At 39.7% G+C, this 16618-nt stretch overlaps 1 protein-coding gene across 1 annotated transcript in view; it reads right to left on the bottom strand.

Annotated features, from left to right (window-relative positions):
• Positions 1–1095: 1095 nt before the first annotated feature.
• PLEKHB2 (pleckstrin homology domain containing B2) overlaps positions 1096–16618 on the bottom strand; it is a 28145-nt gene continuing 12622 nt past the window's right edge. The window contains exons 3-8 of the mRNA XM_042457321.1: positions 14560–14712; positions 10876–10978; positions 10688–10727; positions 5601–5690; positions 5087–5195; positions 1096–2151 (exon numbers count right to left, since the gene is read on the bottom strand). Of these exons, the coding sequence (XP_042313255.1) occupies positions 2015–2151; positions 5087–5195; positions 5601–5690; positions 10688–10727; positions 10876–10978; positions 14560–14712 (632 nt within the window). The 3' untranslated portion in view covers positions 1096–2014. The remainder of the gene's footprint in view (positions 2152–5086; positions 5196–5600; positions 5691–10687; positions 10728–10875; positions 10979–14559; positions 14713–16618) is intronic.

The following is a 16618-nucleotide window of genomic DNA, read 5'->3' as shown; positions in this document are numbered from 1 at the left end:
ATTACATGATCAGATTCTCTTGAAGGTTTCCAACATAATTAAATAATCATATAAAAGGACACAGAAACTTTTGAAATATATATTCATTTTCAGTTCATATTTTCTTCAGTTCACAGTACTCATGTGAAATGCCCCAGATTGTTCTTAGAAATGGACCCTGTCAGCAAATAGCCCAGTGGGAGGATTACTTTAAAAGCATACACTTCTACATTTCAACAGGTGCTTCATGCAACCATGTCTTCTTCATTAAGTTTCAACAGCTGTTGCCTACACCCCTCTCCAAGGCAAACAGTGGCAAATGTGTAATACAAGGCCTACAGAAGCCAACATTAAAGACTTCAGTGCCATCAACTGACTTTAGAGCAGATCACAATTAAATGGCTGCATTTCAAAAGGAGCCAAATGCATTGTGTTAGTGCTTGCCAGTATATGGCAAGTGGTATGACCAAAGTTTCTTCATTTGCTGCTGTTAGGTTCACCAACCTAGTCAAAACATACTATAGAGCTCAGAATTCAACAGAACACACAAAGTACATGATGTATATAAAGTATACTCTGTGTGTCCAACCAATAAAGAATCCATTTGTATAACTAAAACTGGAGGCTGAAATTTACTACTGAAAATAATTGCTTCTTGGTAAGAGTGCCTGCTTAGTTCTCCTGCTTCTTACACAGCTATGTGAGAGTCAAAAGCAGTAAGTGAAGCTGATCAAGAAGTACCATATTAACAAGGCTGAACCCTGAAAATGTAAATAACCTTAACAATTGCAGACAGATTATAGGGTGCCTGAGAAGTGCACCTTCCAGTTTAAGATAGTTGGTGGTCAAATACGTGTATACAGTAAGTTTCCATTATCCTCCATTCTCTATTTAAAGAGTTTCCATATTCCTAAGCTTTAAACACATTTATGGCTGGTATGCTCTCAGCTTTTCCCCAGTACAGTGGTACCTCGGGATACGAAATACCCAGGTTACGAATTTTTCGGGATACGAATAAATCCCATAGGGATTTATTGTTTCGGCTTACGAAGGTTTTTCGGGTTACGAAATTAGCCGCGGAACGAATTAATTTCGTAACCCGAGGCACCACTGTATCTATTTATTAAAAATGCTGAATAATTGTTTACCCACAGACCCCCCCCAGGCCAACATTAAAGTTTATCTCCAATAACTGTTACATAATAGCCTAAATTCAATTGTTAGTCTCAAACTAGAGTAGATGTACAATTAATGGAAATGTGCTAAGTCAGCACTTGTGTAAGATCCATCAATACAATAGGTCTACTCTAATTAACGAACAATTGAACTTTGGCTTAAGAGCTAAATAAAAGAGCAAATTTTAGAATGTTGGAATGGTTTGTATGTTAATCAAATGCCTTCCTACTTTTATAATGCAGTTGTTAATGTTCTGTGGACAAAGCCCAGAGTCTTTACTGCTTAGCCTTTAGAAAGGGTGTCTACAAGAAAACAGTACACACTATAGTGATTAAGTATGTAACTATTTTTAATCCAGTCAGCCACTGAAATGAAGGAGTTGCATACATACGGAAATATAAAATGGATCCTATGGATTGTCCACTAAATCAACATCTTTATTTACAAGGAGTGTTAAAACAAACTTGAGATATTTTGCATTCATTAGTAGTTATTCTCTGCAGTTGACACTCTGAGGCAGCCAAAATAATGTACAAGGTGGTGAATATTGAAAAATCAGTCAACTGCAGCCACTCATTAGCAACATGTGTGTCATTGATATTACCATGACTTCCTTATCAATGCATGGACTGACAAAGCCATCTAACCACAATTCATTAGGTTAACCGCTCTGCAGCTAAAGTGCACCTTTGGGAAGATTGAGCATTTTCTTAACTACGATTCCAGTGTGTAACTAGCAAAAGTATTACTAGAAATTAGTTTTAAAATCTGTAGATTAAACTGGAGTACTTTACAAATTCATACTTTATTGCACACAGAGGATTTGGTATCTCCCTTGCCTTGTTTCTTCTGGGGAAAATTAGAACACCCAGAACAATGAGCCCAAGGCCATTCCCGTTGCTGCTCCAGCAAGCATGCCCAGTGCTAGGTCTCCATCATTATCCCGATAACGTTCTCTGATTATGACATGATTTGCAGGAGGATGGCCATAGGGACCTGTAAAGGAAAACATCATAGTATACAAATGAATTAAACTTGAACTTTTTCATTTCATTTTGCACAAGAGATGTTGGATCTCCTTAACGTTGGGAGCTGAACATAGTTACACAGGAGAAGTCAGGTCTGGCAGTTAGACTAAATAGCTCCACTACAAACATACCAAAAAATCAGAATCACTATGCTTCATATACACAAAATGGAAAATAATGCGAAGGAAGGTGTTACATTCAGATATCATGTTGTCTTTGGGGAAACATGCATATCTGGCTTATTTACAAAACCTGAAAGCACATTTTAGTGTTTCAGAGAAATCACAGCCATTGTGAATCCAGATACCACTTTCGTGAAACAACTGGAAGACTGATGTAGAAGCAAGTTCAAATACAGCATAATCCCTAATCCCTAAAACAAATACAGTTGTTATGTTACACAAGCACATGAGACGATCACACATCATGCACAACTGTTATAAAACATCTTTGCTTCATCATATTGTTAATACCTAGTAACAAGGGCTAAACTAAGAAGTGGTAAGCTAATTACGAGCTGAGAAGTCATGTTCAAATCATAGAATCACACAGTTGGAAGGGCCATGTAGTCCAACCCCCCCTGCCATGCAGGAACTCACAATCAAAGCATCCCCAACAGATGGTCAATCAGCCTTTTTTAAAGGTGTCCAAAGAAGGTGAATCCACCACACTGAGGGAGTGCATTCCACGGTCAAACAGCTCTTACTGTCAAGAAGGTTCCTCCTAATGTTGAGCTGGAATCTCTTTTCCTATAGCTTGCATCCATTGTTCTGTGTTCTAGACTCTGGAGAAGTGGAAAACAAGCCTGCTCCATCCTCAATATGACACCCCTTCAAATATTTAAACAGGGCTATCATATCATGTCTTAACCTTCTCTTCTCCAGGCTGAACATCCCCAGCTCCCTAAGTCGTTCCTCACAGGACATGGTTTCCAGACCCTTCACCATTTTAGTCATCCTCCTTTGAACATGCTCCAGTTTCTCAATGTCCTTTTTGAATTGTGCTGCCCAGAACTGGACACAGTATTCCAGGTGAGGCCTGACCAGAGCGGAATAGAGTGTCACTATTACTTCTCTTGACCTAGACTAAAATTGTATTGGCCTTTTTAGGTGTCGCATCACACTGTTGAATCAGATGTCTCTCCATATATCAAAATATTCAAACTTTTAATGTCTGAGAGTCACACCATGGCATCAAATCTCCATTATTTACATAAGAACATTCTTTTATGACTATAACCAACTATGACCACTAAATATACTATATTCCTGTTAGACACAATGTATGTTTAGCAATGCAGTCTTGTGCAGGTCTACTCAGAGGTTAACTCCTTATGTTGAACAGGACTTACTTCCAGTTAAGGGTGCACAGAAATGCAGTTTAAACTGTTATATATCACTAGTGCATTAAATGTACACTTCTCCAACTTTTTAAATATATTGTTAAAACATGAGGATTATCATAGAATCATAGAGCTGGAAGAGACCGCAAGGGCCATCCAGTCCAACCCCCTGCCATGCAGGAAATCCAGATCAAAGCATCCCTGACAGATGGCCATCCAGCCTCCGTTTGAAGACCTCCAAGGAGGGAGACTTCACTACACTCCGAGGAAGTGTGTTCCACTGTCGAACAGCCCTTACTGTCAGGAAGTTCCTCCTAATGTTGAGGTGGAATCTCTTTTCCTGCAGCTTGCATCCATTGCTCCTGGTCCTAGTCTCTGGAGCAGCAGAAAACAAGCTTGCTCCCTCCTCAATATGACATCCCTTCAAATATTTAAACAGGGCTATCATATCACCTCTTAACCTTCTTTTCTCCAGGCTAAACATCCCCAGCTCCCTAAGGCGTTCCTCATAGGGCATGGTTTCCAAACCCTTCATCATTTTAGTCACCCTCCTTTGGACATGCTCCAGTTTCTTAATGTCCTTTTTGAATTGTGGCGCCCAGAACTGGACACAATATTCCAGGTGGGGCCTGACCAGAGCAGAATATAGTGGCACTATTACTTCCCTTGATCTAGACACTATACTTCTATTGATGCAGCCTAAAATCGCATTGGCCTTGATAGCTGCCGCATCGCACTGTTGACTCATGTTCAACTTGTGGTCTACTTGGACTCCTAGATCCCTTTCACATGTTGTCTCCTTAAGCCAGGTGTCCCCCATCCTATATCTGTGCATTTCATTTTTTTGCCCTAAGTGCAGTACCTTACATTTCTCCCTGTTGAAGTTCATTTTGTTAGCTTTGGCCCAGCTTTCTAGTCTGTTCAGGTTGTTTTGAATTTTGATCCTGTCCTCTGGAGTATTAGCTATTCCTCCTAATTTGGTGTCATCTGAAAATTTGATAAGTATTCCCCCAATTTTTTCCTCCAAGTCATTGATAAAGATGTTGAACAATACTGGGCCCAGGATAGAGCCCTGTGGGACCTCACTGGTCACTTCTCTCCAGGATGAAAAGGAACCATTGTTGAGCACCCTTTGGGTTTGTCCGGTCAACCAATTACAAATCCACGTAACAGTTGCCTTGTCTAGCCCACATTTTACAAGCTTGTTTGCAAGAATGTCATGGGGAACTTTGCCAAAGGCCTTACTGAAATCAAGATATATTATATCCACAGCATTCCCTTCATCTAACAAGGTGGTAGGATGTCTAAAATCTAAAATTGTTTGTCTGTGTTATTCTTCAAACTGATGAATGTCACAGTTCTATGACTATCAAAGAAAAAGGTACTGGAAATCAGTGTAGCCTGTGTATCACAGGAAGGAGTGCTGGTAAGATATATTTTCCATGCATTAATTAACTGGAAAGTAAGAAAATGCCTTGATTTTTTTTAAAGAAAGAAATAGTGCATCTAATCCAAACTGCAAAATTCTAGATGAGCCCATCAAGAAAAAAAAAGCAATTACCTTGATTTGGATATTGGTAAGGGATTATATATGTTTGTCCATTAGAGGTATAGATAACCTGAGGTCCTGGAGGTGGATATGCACCATTATACTGTGGGTAGCCATAAACCTGTTGAAATTACAAATGCTGGTTAGGAATCCATTTGACAAAGAATTTCCAAATATTCTTTTTTAAAAAAACTGAAGTGCAGCAACAAATTCTCTTAAACTGAAAACTTTATCACAGTCTACAACTAAGAACACACTCATGCTTTTGTGATGCAAGACCAGATAAGGTGCTAACAGGACAACCCAAGCAAAGTGGAGCTTTCCTTCATCAGCAACTCCAGCCCTACACCCCACCCTACTTCCTCATGACAGCTGAAACTGTCAGAACATAAGTACACATAACATTACAAAATGCCAAGAGCCACAGTTTTCCAGCATAAGTTTACATTAAAAATGGGAAAAGCCACAGTTTTAACCAAGTTTCACTAACCAACCTTTCTTTATATAATTTCTTTTTACTACCTACCTCAGGTGATGGTGTAGCATAAGCTGTATATGGAGGAGGTGCGGAGGAAATTGAATTGTCTTCATATGTCACTTCGGAACCAATATAGGCCTAGGGACATCAAAAAAAAATGTTACAGCAGTTGTTCACACTGTTAAAGCGCAAATGCTTCTGAACAGATAAAAGCCAGGGATTTATAAATAATCCATTCATTAGGAACTGAAGTGAAATTAGAATTTCTGATCAATCATACTTAACTGGAAGAAATAATACTACTGCGGAACAAAAAGCAGAAATATAGCTTTCCAGTGTTACCCTTCATTCCATAATAGACAGAAGAGAAATGGGAATAGTCCATATACTGGCACATGAGAAAAACCACAGGACTCTGGGGAAGGTGTCATAGTAGCAATCCACAGAGAATGACTGCCGGGATTGAACTTTATCCTACTAGAACAATGTAGGTCTTTGGTTAGTGGACCCTGAGCTAGTTCTAAGCTGATGAAATAATTGTCTCTTAACACACAGAATCACAACATACCCCAGTTTAGCCACCTACCATCTAGTTGTTGTTTTTTTTTCTGCAAAGACAAAAATATAATGGGACAAAATTGTTCTAGCAAATCTGTTGTGTTTTGCTGATGGCATTTACCTGTCTGATGCCATTTTGAGTGTGAAACATGACACAGAAAAGCCAGCAAGAGTGCTTAGATGAGAAGCAACCTCCTCCTTGCTCAAAAATGGAAGGGCTGCAAGTACACAGATGCTTGATTCTACCCAGGAAGGCTCAAGAAGAGATAAAGAGTGACAGGGATGGAAGAAGCCTGTTCTCATCTCATCATAAAGTAGCCAGAGACATCATTTGTGAATGATCAGGACCAAGAAAGGATGCAGACAAGGAAACAGTGCTAGAATTCTTTGAAGTGTGTCTTACACTAAGTAATCTTTACCATATAATTTTTTAAACAAATTCAAAAAATAAAAAGATAGAGGGGGAGGCATTGCATGAATTTAGGGCATGAAAAAGAGCAAGCTTGTGTAGAAGGCATACACTGGCTCCCAGGTCCCTGAGGGAGCACATCATGGACACCATCAAGCCTTGGAGGAACTGCAGTATCCAGTCTCAAGGAGTTTCCACTGCAGAGAAGCAGAGCATGAAGAAATTTTGTGTACAAATGAAATATCTGAAGTTTGACAATGGGGAAACAAGAACAACAAACAAGGACACTGCTTAACAGTCTGCCTTTCAAGACATGTGGGCTATTTATTAAGCAGCTTCAAACAGGGAATACAGCAGGGATCTAAGCCGCTGATAAACAATCTGAGTTTAGAAAGAAATGTCTATTCCAGTAATGTATGCCTACAGAATATAGTACAACAATGGTGGTGGTCCCAACACATCATATCCTCTGAAGGAAGACATACAGATGGGTAGTGAGGCTGGTACACCACAAAAGGCTTGATCTAATTACAGTATGGTAGCCACACTAACTGAACAATATTTCCACAATGGATGAACTGTGAGGGGAGACAACTATTTCATTAGCTTAGAACTGGCTCATGGTCCACTAACCAAAGATCTACACTGGCACCATTCCACAAAATAAGCCACATCTACACCTCAGCTTTTTCTATGTTAGGGCAGAAAATATGAAAACCAGCAGATGACACACTATATATGGGAAATCTGCTTGCAAGCATTACTGCAACATCCAAGTGACAAGTTGTGTTTGTCTGTGGCATGACCCTTCATTAGAACACATTTTCCTCAGCAAAAACTATTTTTATTCCTGAGAGAGAATTATTCCACAATATCATTAATGTTAGCTCTTCCTACCAACAAACAAAAACTGTTGTTTTCAGCCAGAATTTGTCCTGGCTTCCTAAACTGGGGAAAAGTGTTTCCCTTCGTTGGAAATAAAGAGTGTTGGTGTTTTTAGGAAACAAATAATATGCTGGTTACTGGGAAGGGGGAGGCAAAGTAGATGGTCTCTGAGCTATTCAGAACGAATGTTCCACCTCATTTGAATATATGTTTTCTGACTCTGAGTAAGAAATAGCATAGATAGTGTGGAATATACATTATTAAGAACCCAAAAACACTCTTATGGACATGAGGCTTTCTTATCCTTTTAAATACACTGGAATTCCTGGGTAAGAAAATGCTCCAGAAAACATTCAATGCAAGGTTTGGGGCTTTTTAAAAATCCCCGTGGATGAGAGCTAAACCTGTCTATGTACTCTTTCTTGATTCCCTTATAGGTACAGGCTGGGTCCCCTTATGCTTCAGACCAGAAGTATTTTGGATTTTGGAATATTAGCATATACAGTACATAATGAGATATCTTGGAGATGGGACTCAAGTCTAAACCCAACCCAAGAGGAGCAGACATAGCAGTAGATGGGTGATGGATGCCAGTGAGTGTGATGATGGGTGTACATGAACATGAGTGAATGAGCACTATAGAAACAGTCATGGCTAATATTATATGCGAAGTTATTTTTAAGTATGTATGTTGCACCCATAGTATGCATGTCATTCCCACGCTTAAAAACAAATGAAGAAAACTGATCTAGACTTTCTTCATTGCCAGTTGGGCTGAGGCCCGGGTTACTTGAGGCAACGCCTCTCCCTACATAATCCTCCCCGCACACTCAGATCTACAGGAAAACCCTTACTCAGCTACCCTAAGGTGAGACTGGCGATTACACAACAAAGGGCATTCACAGCAGTGGCGCCTTCTCTATGGAATGCCCTACCAGAAGAGATTCGCCTTAGTGGAACGGTGGAAGCCTTTAAGAAGGCTCTAATGACTCATCTCTTCCTACAAGCCTACCCTCCCAATTCCATCTGAGACCATCTCCCCTCTGTTGTCTTTGGTTTTAATAGTTTATTACATGATATAATATGTTTTTAATCTTGTTTCAATTTACTTTTTTAATATGTATTTAGATGTGGATTTTTAATTGTTCTTATTGTTTGTTTTTAATGATACTGTACACAGCTTTGATCGTAGGAAAAGCGGTTAACAAATAAACAATTTATTATTTTATTATTATTATTAGTTTCCCAAATGTATTCACTGACCCTTCAAGAGGATCTTGATTCTTTTTACCTTTATGCAGGTACTGACTGAACCAATATGGGTGGATTAAAAAAAATAGTTCATAACAATTTGTAAAGAAAGGACTCCTTCTGCATAGCTCTGACTAGGGCTATTTTCTTCTTTTTCTTTTGCTCCTACTGGAATCAGGTCACAGAGCTAACAACAGAGGCGCTGACAATATCACAGTTCTCAGTCAACTTGCTTTGTACTCCCCATGCACAAAAGACAGAATCTGATATTTGACTCTCATCTGATATAGGTACAGACTATAGGTACTCAAAAGGTGTAACCCTGCTGCCCACAACTTGCTCCAAGTCTTTGTGAAGGCAGGTAGATAGATACAGAATGAGAGATGATGGAATAAGCACAGCAGGGCAGCTAGTGGTTCTTATGTAGGTGGAGTGGTAAATCTTAGGTTTTAAACCGAACTTTAAAGGAGTCGTCCAAGATTCTTTACCCTGTTTTGGGGGAAAGGAATAGCTCTTTGTATAAGCTCCTTTATAGCTGAGACTAAAACCTGAACCAGATTTTCCCACTCCACTGACATGGAAGCCATCAGCTGCTGGGGTTGGAAATATGTTCCAGTTTTCACTACTGAATCCCTATCAGGCTAAAAAAAAAAAGCAGAAGAAAAAGAAAATGAAAGCAACTACAACCAATGTTCAAAAATATACAGATTCCACAAGTAGGCAAACCTTTGTTAACATGAACTAAAATTCCACAGAAGTATACAGGCTTTCGAATCCTCCAGAAGTCTTCAACATACAAGGTGACATAAAAGTTAGAGGCTACAGGGAAAGCAGGGAAATCCAAAAATTGGTCTAAATATTGGAACTATGAGGTCCACAGTTAAATTCAGTCAAAAGATGGCAGTTTTAGACTGAATGAGTAACTAGCAGGTGTGCCGGTATTAAATCAAACGTAGCAAATGCATACTGTGAAGAAATAGCGGGTTTCCATTTTTTAAAAAAAAACATTAGGCTGGCTGCAAACTGAGAAACCTGTCTCTTGCCTTAGGCAAAACCATCAGCTTTCTGAGGTGGCAAAACGTAGATACAGAGAGAAGCAACACAGTTCAAAAATAAGCAAAGCTGAAACTTAAGTTTTAAGTGGTACTTGAGATTTTTTAAAAGTCAGCTCACTCCAAACCATGAATATTGTCTAGGGGATTGGAGCGGATGGAACCTTTGAGGAAGAATTCTAACAAAGGTATTTTCCACCTGAGGATTTGGGTTTTGCTTAATTCTTATGGACTAACATATCTACATCTGGTTTTGTATTTGCTTTGGAAGATTCTGCAGTGAGCCACTCAGGCTCAGTGCATGAGTCAGCTTTGGATTACCAAATAGAAGGCCCTGAATGGAATGCTTACCATCATTTCTCCCACACACACACACACACCCCTAAATGGTAAGATTCTTCCAAAATATACCTCCTTTCTCTAGAGATGGAAAATATGTGGCCCTCTTGATTTTGCTGGACTACAACTCCTAAGATTCTTCTTCCCTCACTATGCTGATTAGTGTTTATGAGAATTGCAGTTCAACAACACTTGGAAGGTCCTACGCTCTGCACCCCTGATTTAAGCAGTCCCCTTTTAATCAAGATTAGTAAAAATTGCTACTAAAGCTGTTAGTACCATTACTATGTTCCACTAGGCTGGCATGCACTCTGCTTGGGCTAGCTGAGGGACACCTGCTCTAACAGCCTGCCAATAGAGTAATGGACTGTGTGAAGTCAGTATTAATCCCAGCTCTTCATCAATAGTTCAGTGCGCCCACAGAAAACCCAATAGAAATAGGTCAGCCAATACTCATATTCAGTCTCTTGTGTGGCTATTAAAAAAATGTCCCCTTCTCAGTCTACTGTGCAAATCCTCCTTCCACTGCATCATTAGAGATGCAGACTTCAGTGCTATTTAAGACAGCAAGAGATAAAAGGCAATTTCTTTCACTACTGTTTTCAACAGCAAGAAAGAAGAAATATGAAACATCATCGTACCTCATTTGTTCTAGCATCTTGGAGAGCAATTTTCCAAGCCCTGTAGGAAACATGAACAGAGAAATTATAAAAGAAAAAATTGCTGATAAGTATATACTTATTAACAAGTATTGCTAATAAAAATTGCTAATGAGTATATGCACCAGTGTATGCATATACGATACTTAGGAAATATATATATAACTCACAAGCAATCATCAGCGCTTTCCGCACAGAGACTGAGCACTTTTCCATCACGGCAAATGATCTGCAGCAAACAATCTCTAGACTTCCCTTCTGGAGGCTGCAGACCTGTTCAAAAGAAAGAAAACAAAACAAAAACAAGAAAAGATTATTTGACTTCCTGACAAAGAGCTACTTGCTCAACTGAGGCACAGGATGGAGATGTCCTGCAGAATCTAAAGTAAAAACCTACAGTATATACTCATATATAAGTTTAAAAATGTTAGTCAAAAAACTGACCCAAAAACCCTGGGTTGATTTATCCAAGTACTGTACTTTAACTCTTAGCAAAGAAAAAAACCATCTCAAGTAGAGTGGCAAAAGGCTAGAACTTAGACCATCCTGGGAACACCTAAAAGAAGCACCAAGCCTCTCTACTCTCTCTGCCATGGCAGCACTTCTAAGTTTTTGAATGTGTAGGTGGAAAAATCATGGCGGTGGCAGCTTTTTGGCACTTCCTCTTAAAGAAGAGCCATGAAGAATTGGACCTGAATAAGAAATTTGTGTATGTTTGTCACTTTTTCTGGGTTAAAATCTGACAAAGTTATCACATTAAAGTTAAAGACTATAATCACTGCTAATGTAGTCACCAGATTCTCTGCTGTTTTTAAATCTTTTTTGAGATGTGTGCACGTTATTAGTCTCACCAGTGCCTGGTCACCTCCCAGACATCATGCAACCACCATTTACCTTAGTTCTCTCTTCTTCCATCCAGCCTTTAGGGTGAGCAGAAACAGCCCTCAACTTATACGTGAGGTCAACTTATAGCTGAGTATATATGATACATCTGACAAATGGAGACACATACAAATTCTGCTTGCTTTATTCCTACAAAGCCATTACTGCTAAATAATTAAGGCAGAAGCCTTTTAAAGGAGGGGTTCTCAAACCTTCTATCCTAGGGCCCTTCTAGAACAGCAGAACATGATGAAGGCCCAACAGCTACAAAAAGGGAAGGTGAAACTATTCAAAAAACAGTGGCAGAGGTAAACAAATTCAGCTGGCAATTCCTGACATAATTTTTACATTTTATCCCTTTTTGGAATTTGAACAATTCTTCCATCATAATCAGAGGTCCCACAAGTCAGTTCTCCTCAAATGAAGTACAGGCATTAGCTAAGGAGGTATGATTCAGCCTTCCCACTTCAAGTACAGTTTGCTGATCCAGGAGCTCTACACTGAAAATACTTAATATTTTGTATTTTTCATTCCTCCTTCACTTGCATTTCTCTCCATGTATTCTTCCTCCCCTTATTATTCCCAGCTGCTAGTCTCTTTGAGCCTTTTCTCTGCAGCTTTTACACTCACTTTCTCCTACAAGACAATTTCTTTCTTTTTTCTCTATTTCCAGGTTTTTCATTATTACTGTTACTAGTAATCCTTAATTCCTCTAATTTCCCCCAAAAGGCCCCTTCAGCCCCTTTATCTCAGAAGCTCTTCTCTTACATCTCATTTAACTGAGAAAAAGTGGAAATCTAAATACCCAACACAAAACCTGCAAAGAAGGATGCAGCTGTATAGCATCCTCAAAAAAGAGCCATCCAGTCTACTATTTTCCAAAGGCAGCATGCCTCTCTGATGAATTACTTCCCAAGGAAGTCTGTTTCACTGTCAAACAGGCCATAGAATTAGGAAGTGTCTCTTTGTGTTTAACTGAAACTGGTTTTAGTCGCTCTCTCTGAAGAAACACAGAAGTCAACATCATAGAGGTGATATGATAGCCCTGTTTAAGTACTTGAAGAGATGTCATATTGAGAAGGGAGCAAGCTTGTTTTCTGCTGCTCCAGAGAACAGGACCCGAACCAATGGATGCAGACTGCAGGAAAAGAGATTCCAGCTCAACATTAGGAGGAACTTCCTGACAGTAAGGGCTGTTCAACAGTGGAACACACTTCCTCGGAAAGTGGTGGCGTCTCCTTCCTTGGAAATATTTAAACAGAGGCTGGATGGCTATTTGTCGGGTATGTTTTGATTGAGAGTTCCTGCATGACAGAGGGTTGGACTGGATGGTCCTTGTGGTCTCTTCCAATTCTATGATAGTATTTTGCATGACAGCTTTTCAGATATTTGAACCATTGTCATGTTACACCTTAAAAATCTTTTCTTCTGTAAGGTAAACATGCCTAACTTTTTACATTATTCCTCAGATTTTAGTTTTGAGAACTTCTATCATCCTGCCTGTTTTCCTCAGGACACATGCCAGTCTGTCAATGTCTTTCTTATAATATGGCAGTCAGAACTTTACTTAGTATTACATGTAACCAGACTAGTGCAGAACAGAGTGAAATTACTATTTCAAGTAATCTGGATACTATAGTTCTGTTAATGCAGCCTAAGGCCTCATCTGCACTGCAGAAATAATACAATTTGGCATTGCTTTAACTGCCATGGCTCAGTGCTATGGAATCCTGGGATTTGTAGTCTGCTGTAGCACCAGAGCTATGACAGAGAAAACTAAATATCTCATAAAACTACCAATCCCAAAATTCCTTAGCACAGAGCCACAGTAGTTAAAGTGGTGTCAAACTGCATTATTTCTGCAGTGCAGATGAGGCCTAAGACTGCATTACCTTTCTTAGGAACCACATTTCACTGCTGGCTCATGTTCAGCTTATTTTCCATTATCTAATTGTCCTGTACTTCCAATAGCCAAGGCACCTTCTTTTTCTTTTTTTATCAGAAGGAAGTGGGAAAACTCTGACTCTCCCCCAATTAATCCCCTCATCCCCCCCCAATTCTTCCTCTAAACACTTATTTGGGGGTAATTTCACCATATTTTGGACTCTTCCCCTTTTTTTCAGGCCCAGACGAGGCCTTTATTTAATAAGAAAGCAAAATGTTAAGTACTGGTTCACTTCCAAGGCTTTCCTTGAGCTTTAGACAGCCCAAAGGTGGGTAAAACGTAGCCGAAGTTCTCTCCATACCTCCTAGGGAGCCAGGGGGGTATGTTTTGAATCAAAAAATCTTTAATGAGTGTTTTTAAAACCAAGGGTGTGGATGTACAGAAGGGGATGCAGATCTCCAGGGTCCTACAGGACTGAAATACCACTCCCTAACCTTCTGCAGTACAAAATAGAACCAAGCCCATTCCATCAGAGTATCTAACCAATCATGTGCAGAAATCCCAGTTACAAAGATCATTGCATGAGATGTTCTGCACAGAACAGTCAAGGTGGAAAACTAACTTTTCAGCTTGCCACTAATTCAGCATGTAAGGCGAATCATACAGTCCAATTTCTTCCATTTTTGCGGGGGGGGGGGGGGGGAATCATAGAGATTTTGCCTTTAGAGGAGGCAAGTGGGTCCTCACAATTTCTACTAAATTAAGCAGAATAAACCTAAAATCCTATGCACACTTATATAGAATCATACACACATACCTGGGAGTAAGTCCTGTTAAACTTAATGAAGTTAATGTCTGATTAAATATGAACAGCTTTGCACTGTCTGTACAGTGCCACATTGAGAACCATCACTGACCACAGTTTTAAACTGTGGGAAATAACTTTTTGTGAATTCAGCCCTTGAAAGTAAACTTAGTTCTAAGTAATTCATGTTTGGATTACAAGTCATAGCTAATTCAATCATCACTGATGATAAGTTTCGCATGTGGAAAGTAATAAAATGTTAAATAAAAATCACATCTATACCTCGGCATTCATTCCCCACTCTGACGTTGATGCAATCAACTTTCATGTGGATTCTGTCCTCTAGATCATGTCGATGTTGGTCATCATAAAATAATAAATGGCCATGAGACCACAGATCAAACCAGTTCTTCTTCCAGCGCCTTAATATAGTACCTAAAAGGATTAGAGAGTGATTATTTTGGAATTCTCCTATTAGAATAACATCTTGTTCTAAAAATGATTTAAACAGCTTTTCAGCTTGGAATAAACCTTTTTATTTTTAATATTGTATTTGAAACAGTGGTTCTCAACCTTCCTAATGCCGTGACCCTTTAATATAGTTCCTCATGTTGTGGTGACCCCAGTCATAAAATTATTTTCATTGCTATATGCAAATATGTGTTTTCCGATGGTCTTAGGCAACCCTGTGAAAGGGTCATTCAACCCCCAAAGGGGTCCTGGCCCACAAGTTGGGAACCACTGATTTAAAAGAAAAAAAGAATATACAAGCAACAATACATATAACAAAAGAATTCTGGGTTGGTGAAGCCAGTAGGGAGCCAAACCAACTTGCTCTTCCCCCACCCTACACTAGTGGTTTAAGATCACACTTGATTTAAGATCCTGGTTGACAAACTGAACTCCTCATTTCAGAGGCAATGCTGAACTCTCAAACATTATCAGGAACGTAGCATTGAAGACAAAATGAGATGGGAGGAGAGGAAATGTGAGTTAGGACTGCACAAGCCTGATGCTCATTCTCATCAGACAAGTTGGAAACATTACCTCCAAAGGAAGATATTAACATCTGCAGAGTAAGAGCAGCATGGAAGATACTTTGTGGAACAGAAGCCCCAGAATTCCTATTATTAACAATATATTCCATACTGATTATCATGCAGAGGTCTGTTTTGGTCTTAGTGATTATGCTAGCCAAGCAGGTCAGCCAAACTGCTATGAAACTATATAAGAAGAAACAAACACAACTATGTGTGTCCATAGATATGTTAAATTTAATAGAACTCACTCCCAGGCAACTGAGCACAGGATTTACATCTGCATGCAGTGTACTGTATATCAGATCTGTGGAATTCACTTCCACAACTCTATCAATGGTCATGAACTCAGACGGCTTTAAAAAGGAATTAGATGATTCATACAGGTTACGGCTATTAACAGTCATGATGCACCTCCAAAGCCAAAGCAGTATGCTTCTCAATGCCAGTTAATGGAGAATACAAGCCAGAAGGTGTTTATGTATTCATGTATTTATTCTGGTTTCTACCTATTGGTATCTAGACATTTGTTTAGTTCCCTCTTACGTGTACCCTCCAACCTAACATGAAGAGGTGCTCGAGGCTTTAGTTTAGAGGTGCACTAAAACCACTAATACCTCTTGATATTAGGTTGGTGGGTACACATAAGAGATTTTTCTGTAATAGCAGCCCCACTGTGGAACTCCCTAACAAAGGAAGTTAGGCTGGCTTCATCTCCTTTAAGCTTCCAGCAGGCAGCCAAAATAGTGCTGTTCTGCACAGCATATAATGTTTGAAACTGCTGTTTTCATAGAATCATAGAGTTGGAAGAGACCTCAAGGCTCATCCAGTCCAACCCCCCTGCCATGCAGGAACTCACAATCAAAGGATCCCCGACAGATGGCCATCCAGCCTCTGTTTAAAGACTTCCAAAGAAGGAGACTCCACCACTCTCAGAGGGCGTGTGTTCCACTTTTAAACAGCTCTTACTGTCAGGGAGTTCCTCCTAATGTTGAGGTGGAATCCCTTTTCCTGTAGCTTGCATCCACTGTCCCATGTCCTAGTCTCTCGTGTAGCAGAAAACAAGTTTGCTCCATTCTTAGTATGACACCCCTTCAAATGTTTGAAACAGGGCTATCATACCACCTCTTAACTGTCTCTTCTCCAGGCTAAACATACCCAGCTCTCTAAGGCGTGTTACAAACGCGCCAAAAGTACGCGCTCTACGCATACTAGGGTTAGAAAGGGGCGTACTAGGGTTAGAAAGGGGCATCTATTCTAGACGTCCCTCAACCCTAGTACGCGCAGAGCGCGTACAAAATGGC

Source organism: Sceloporus undulatus, chromosome 3 (genome assembly GCF_019175285.1).
Source record: "Sceloporus undulatus isolate JIND9_A2432 ecotype Alabama chromosome 3, SceUnd_v1.1, whole genome shotgun sequence".
NCBI lineage: Eukaryota > Metazoa > Chordata > Lepidosauria > Squamata > Phrynosomatidae > Sceloporus > Sceloporus undulatus.
The sequence above is the reverse complement of the archived record's forward strand: the minus strand, read 5'-3'. Positions and strand labels throughout refer to the sequence as shown.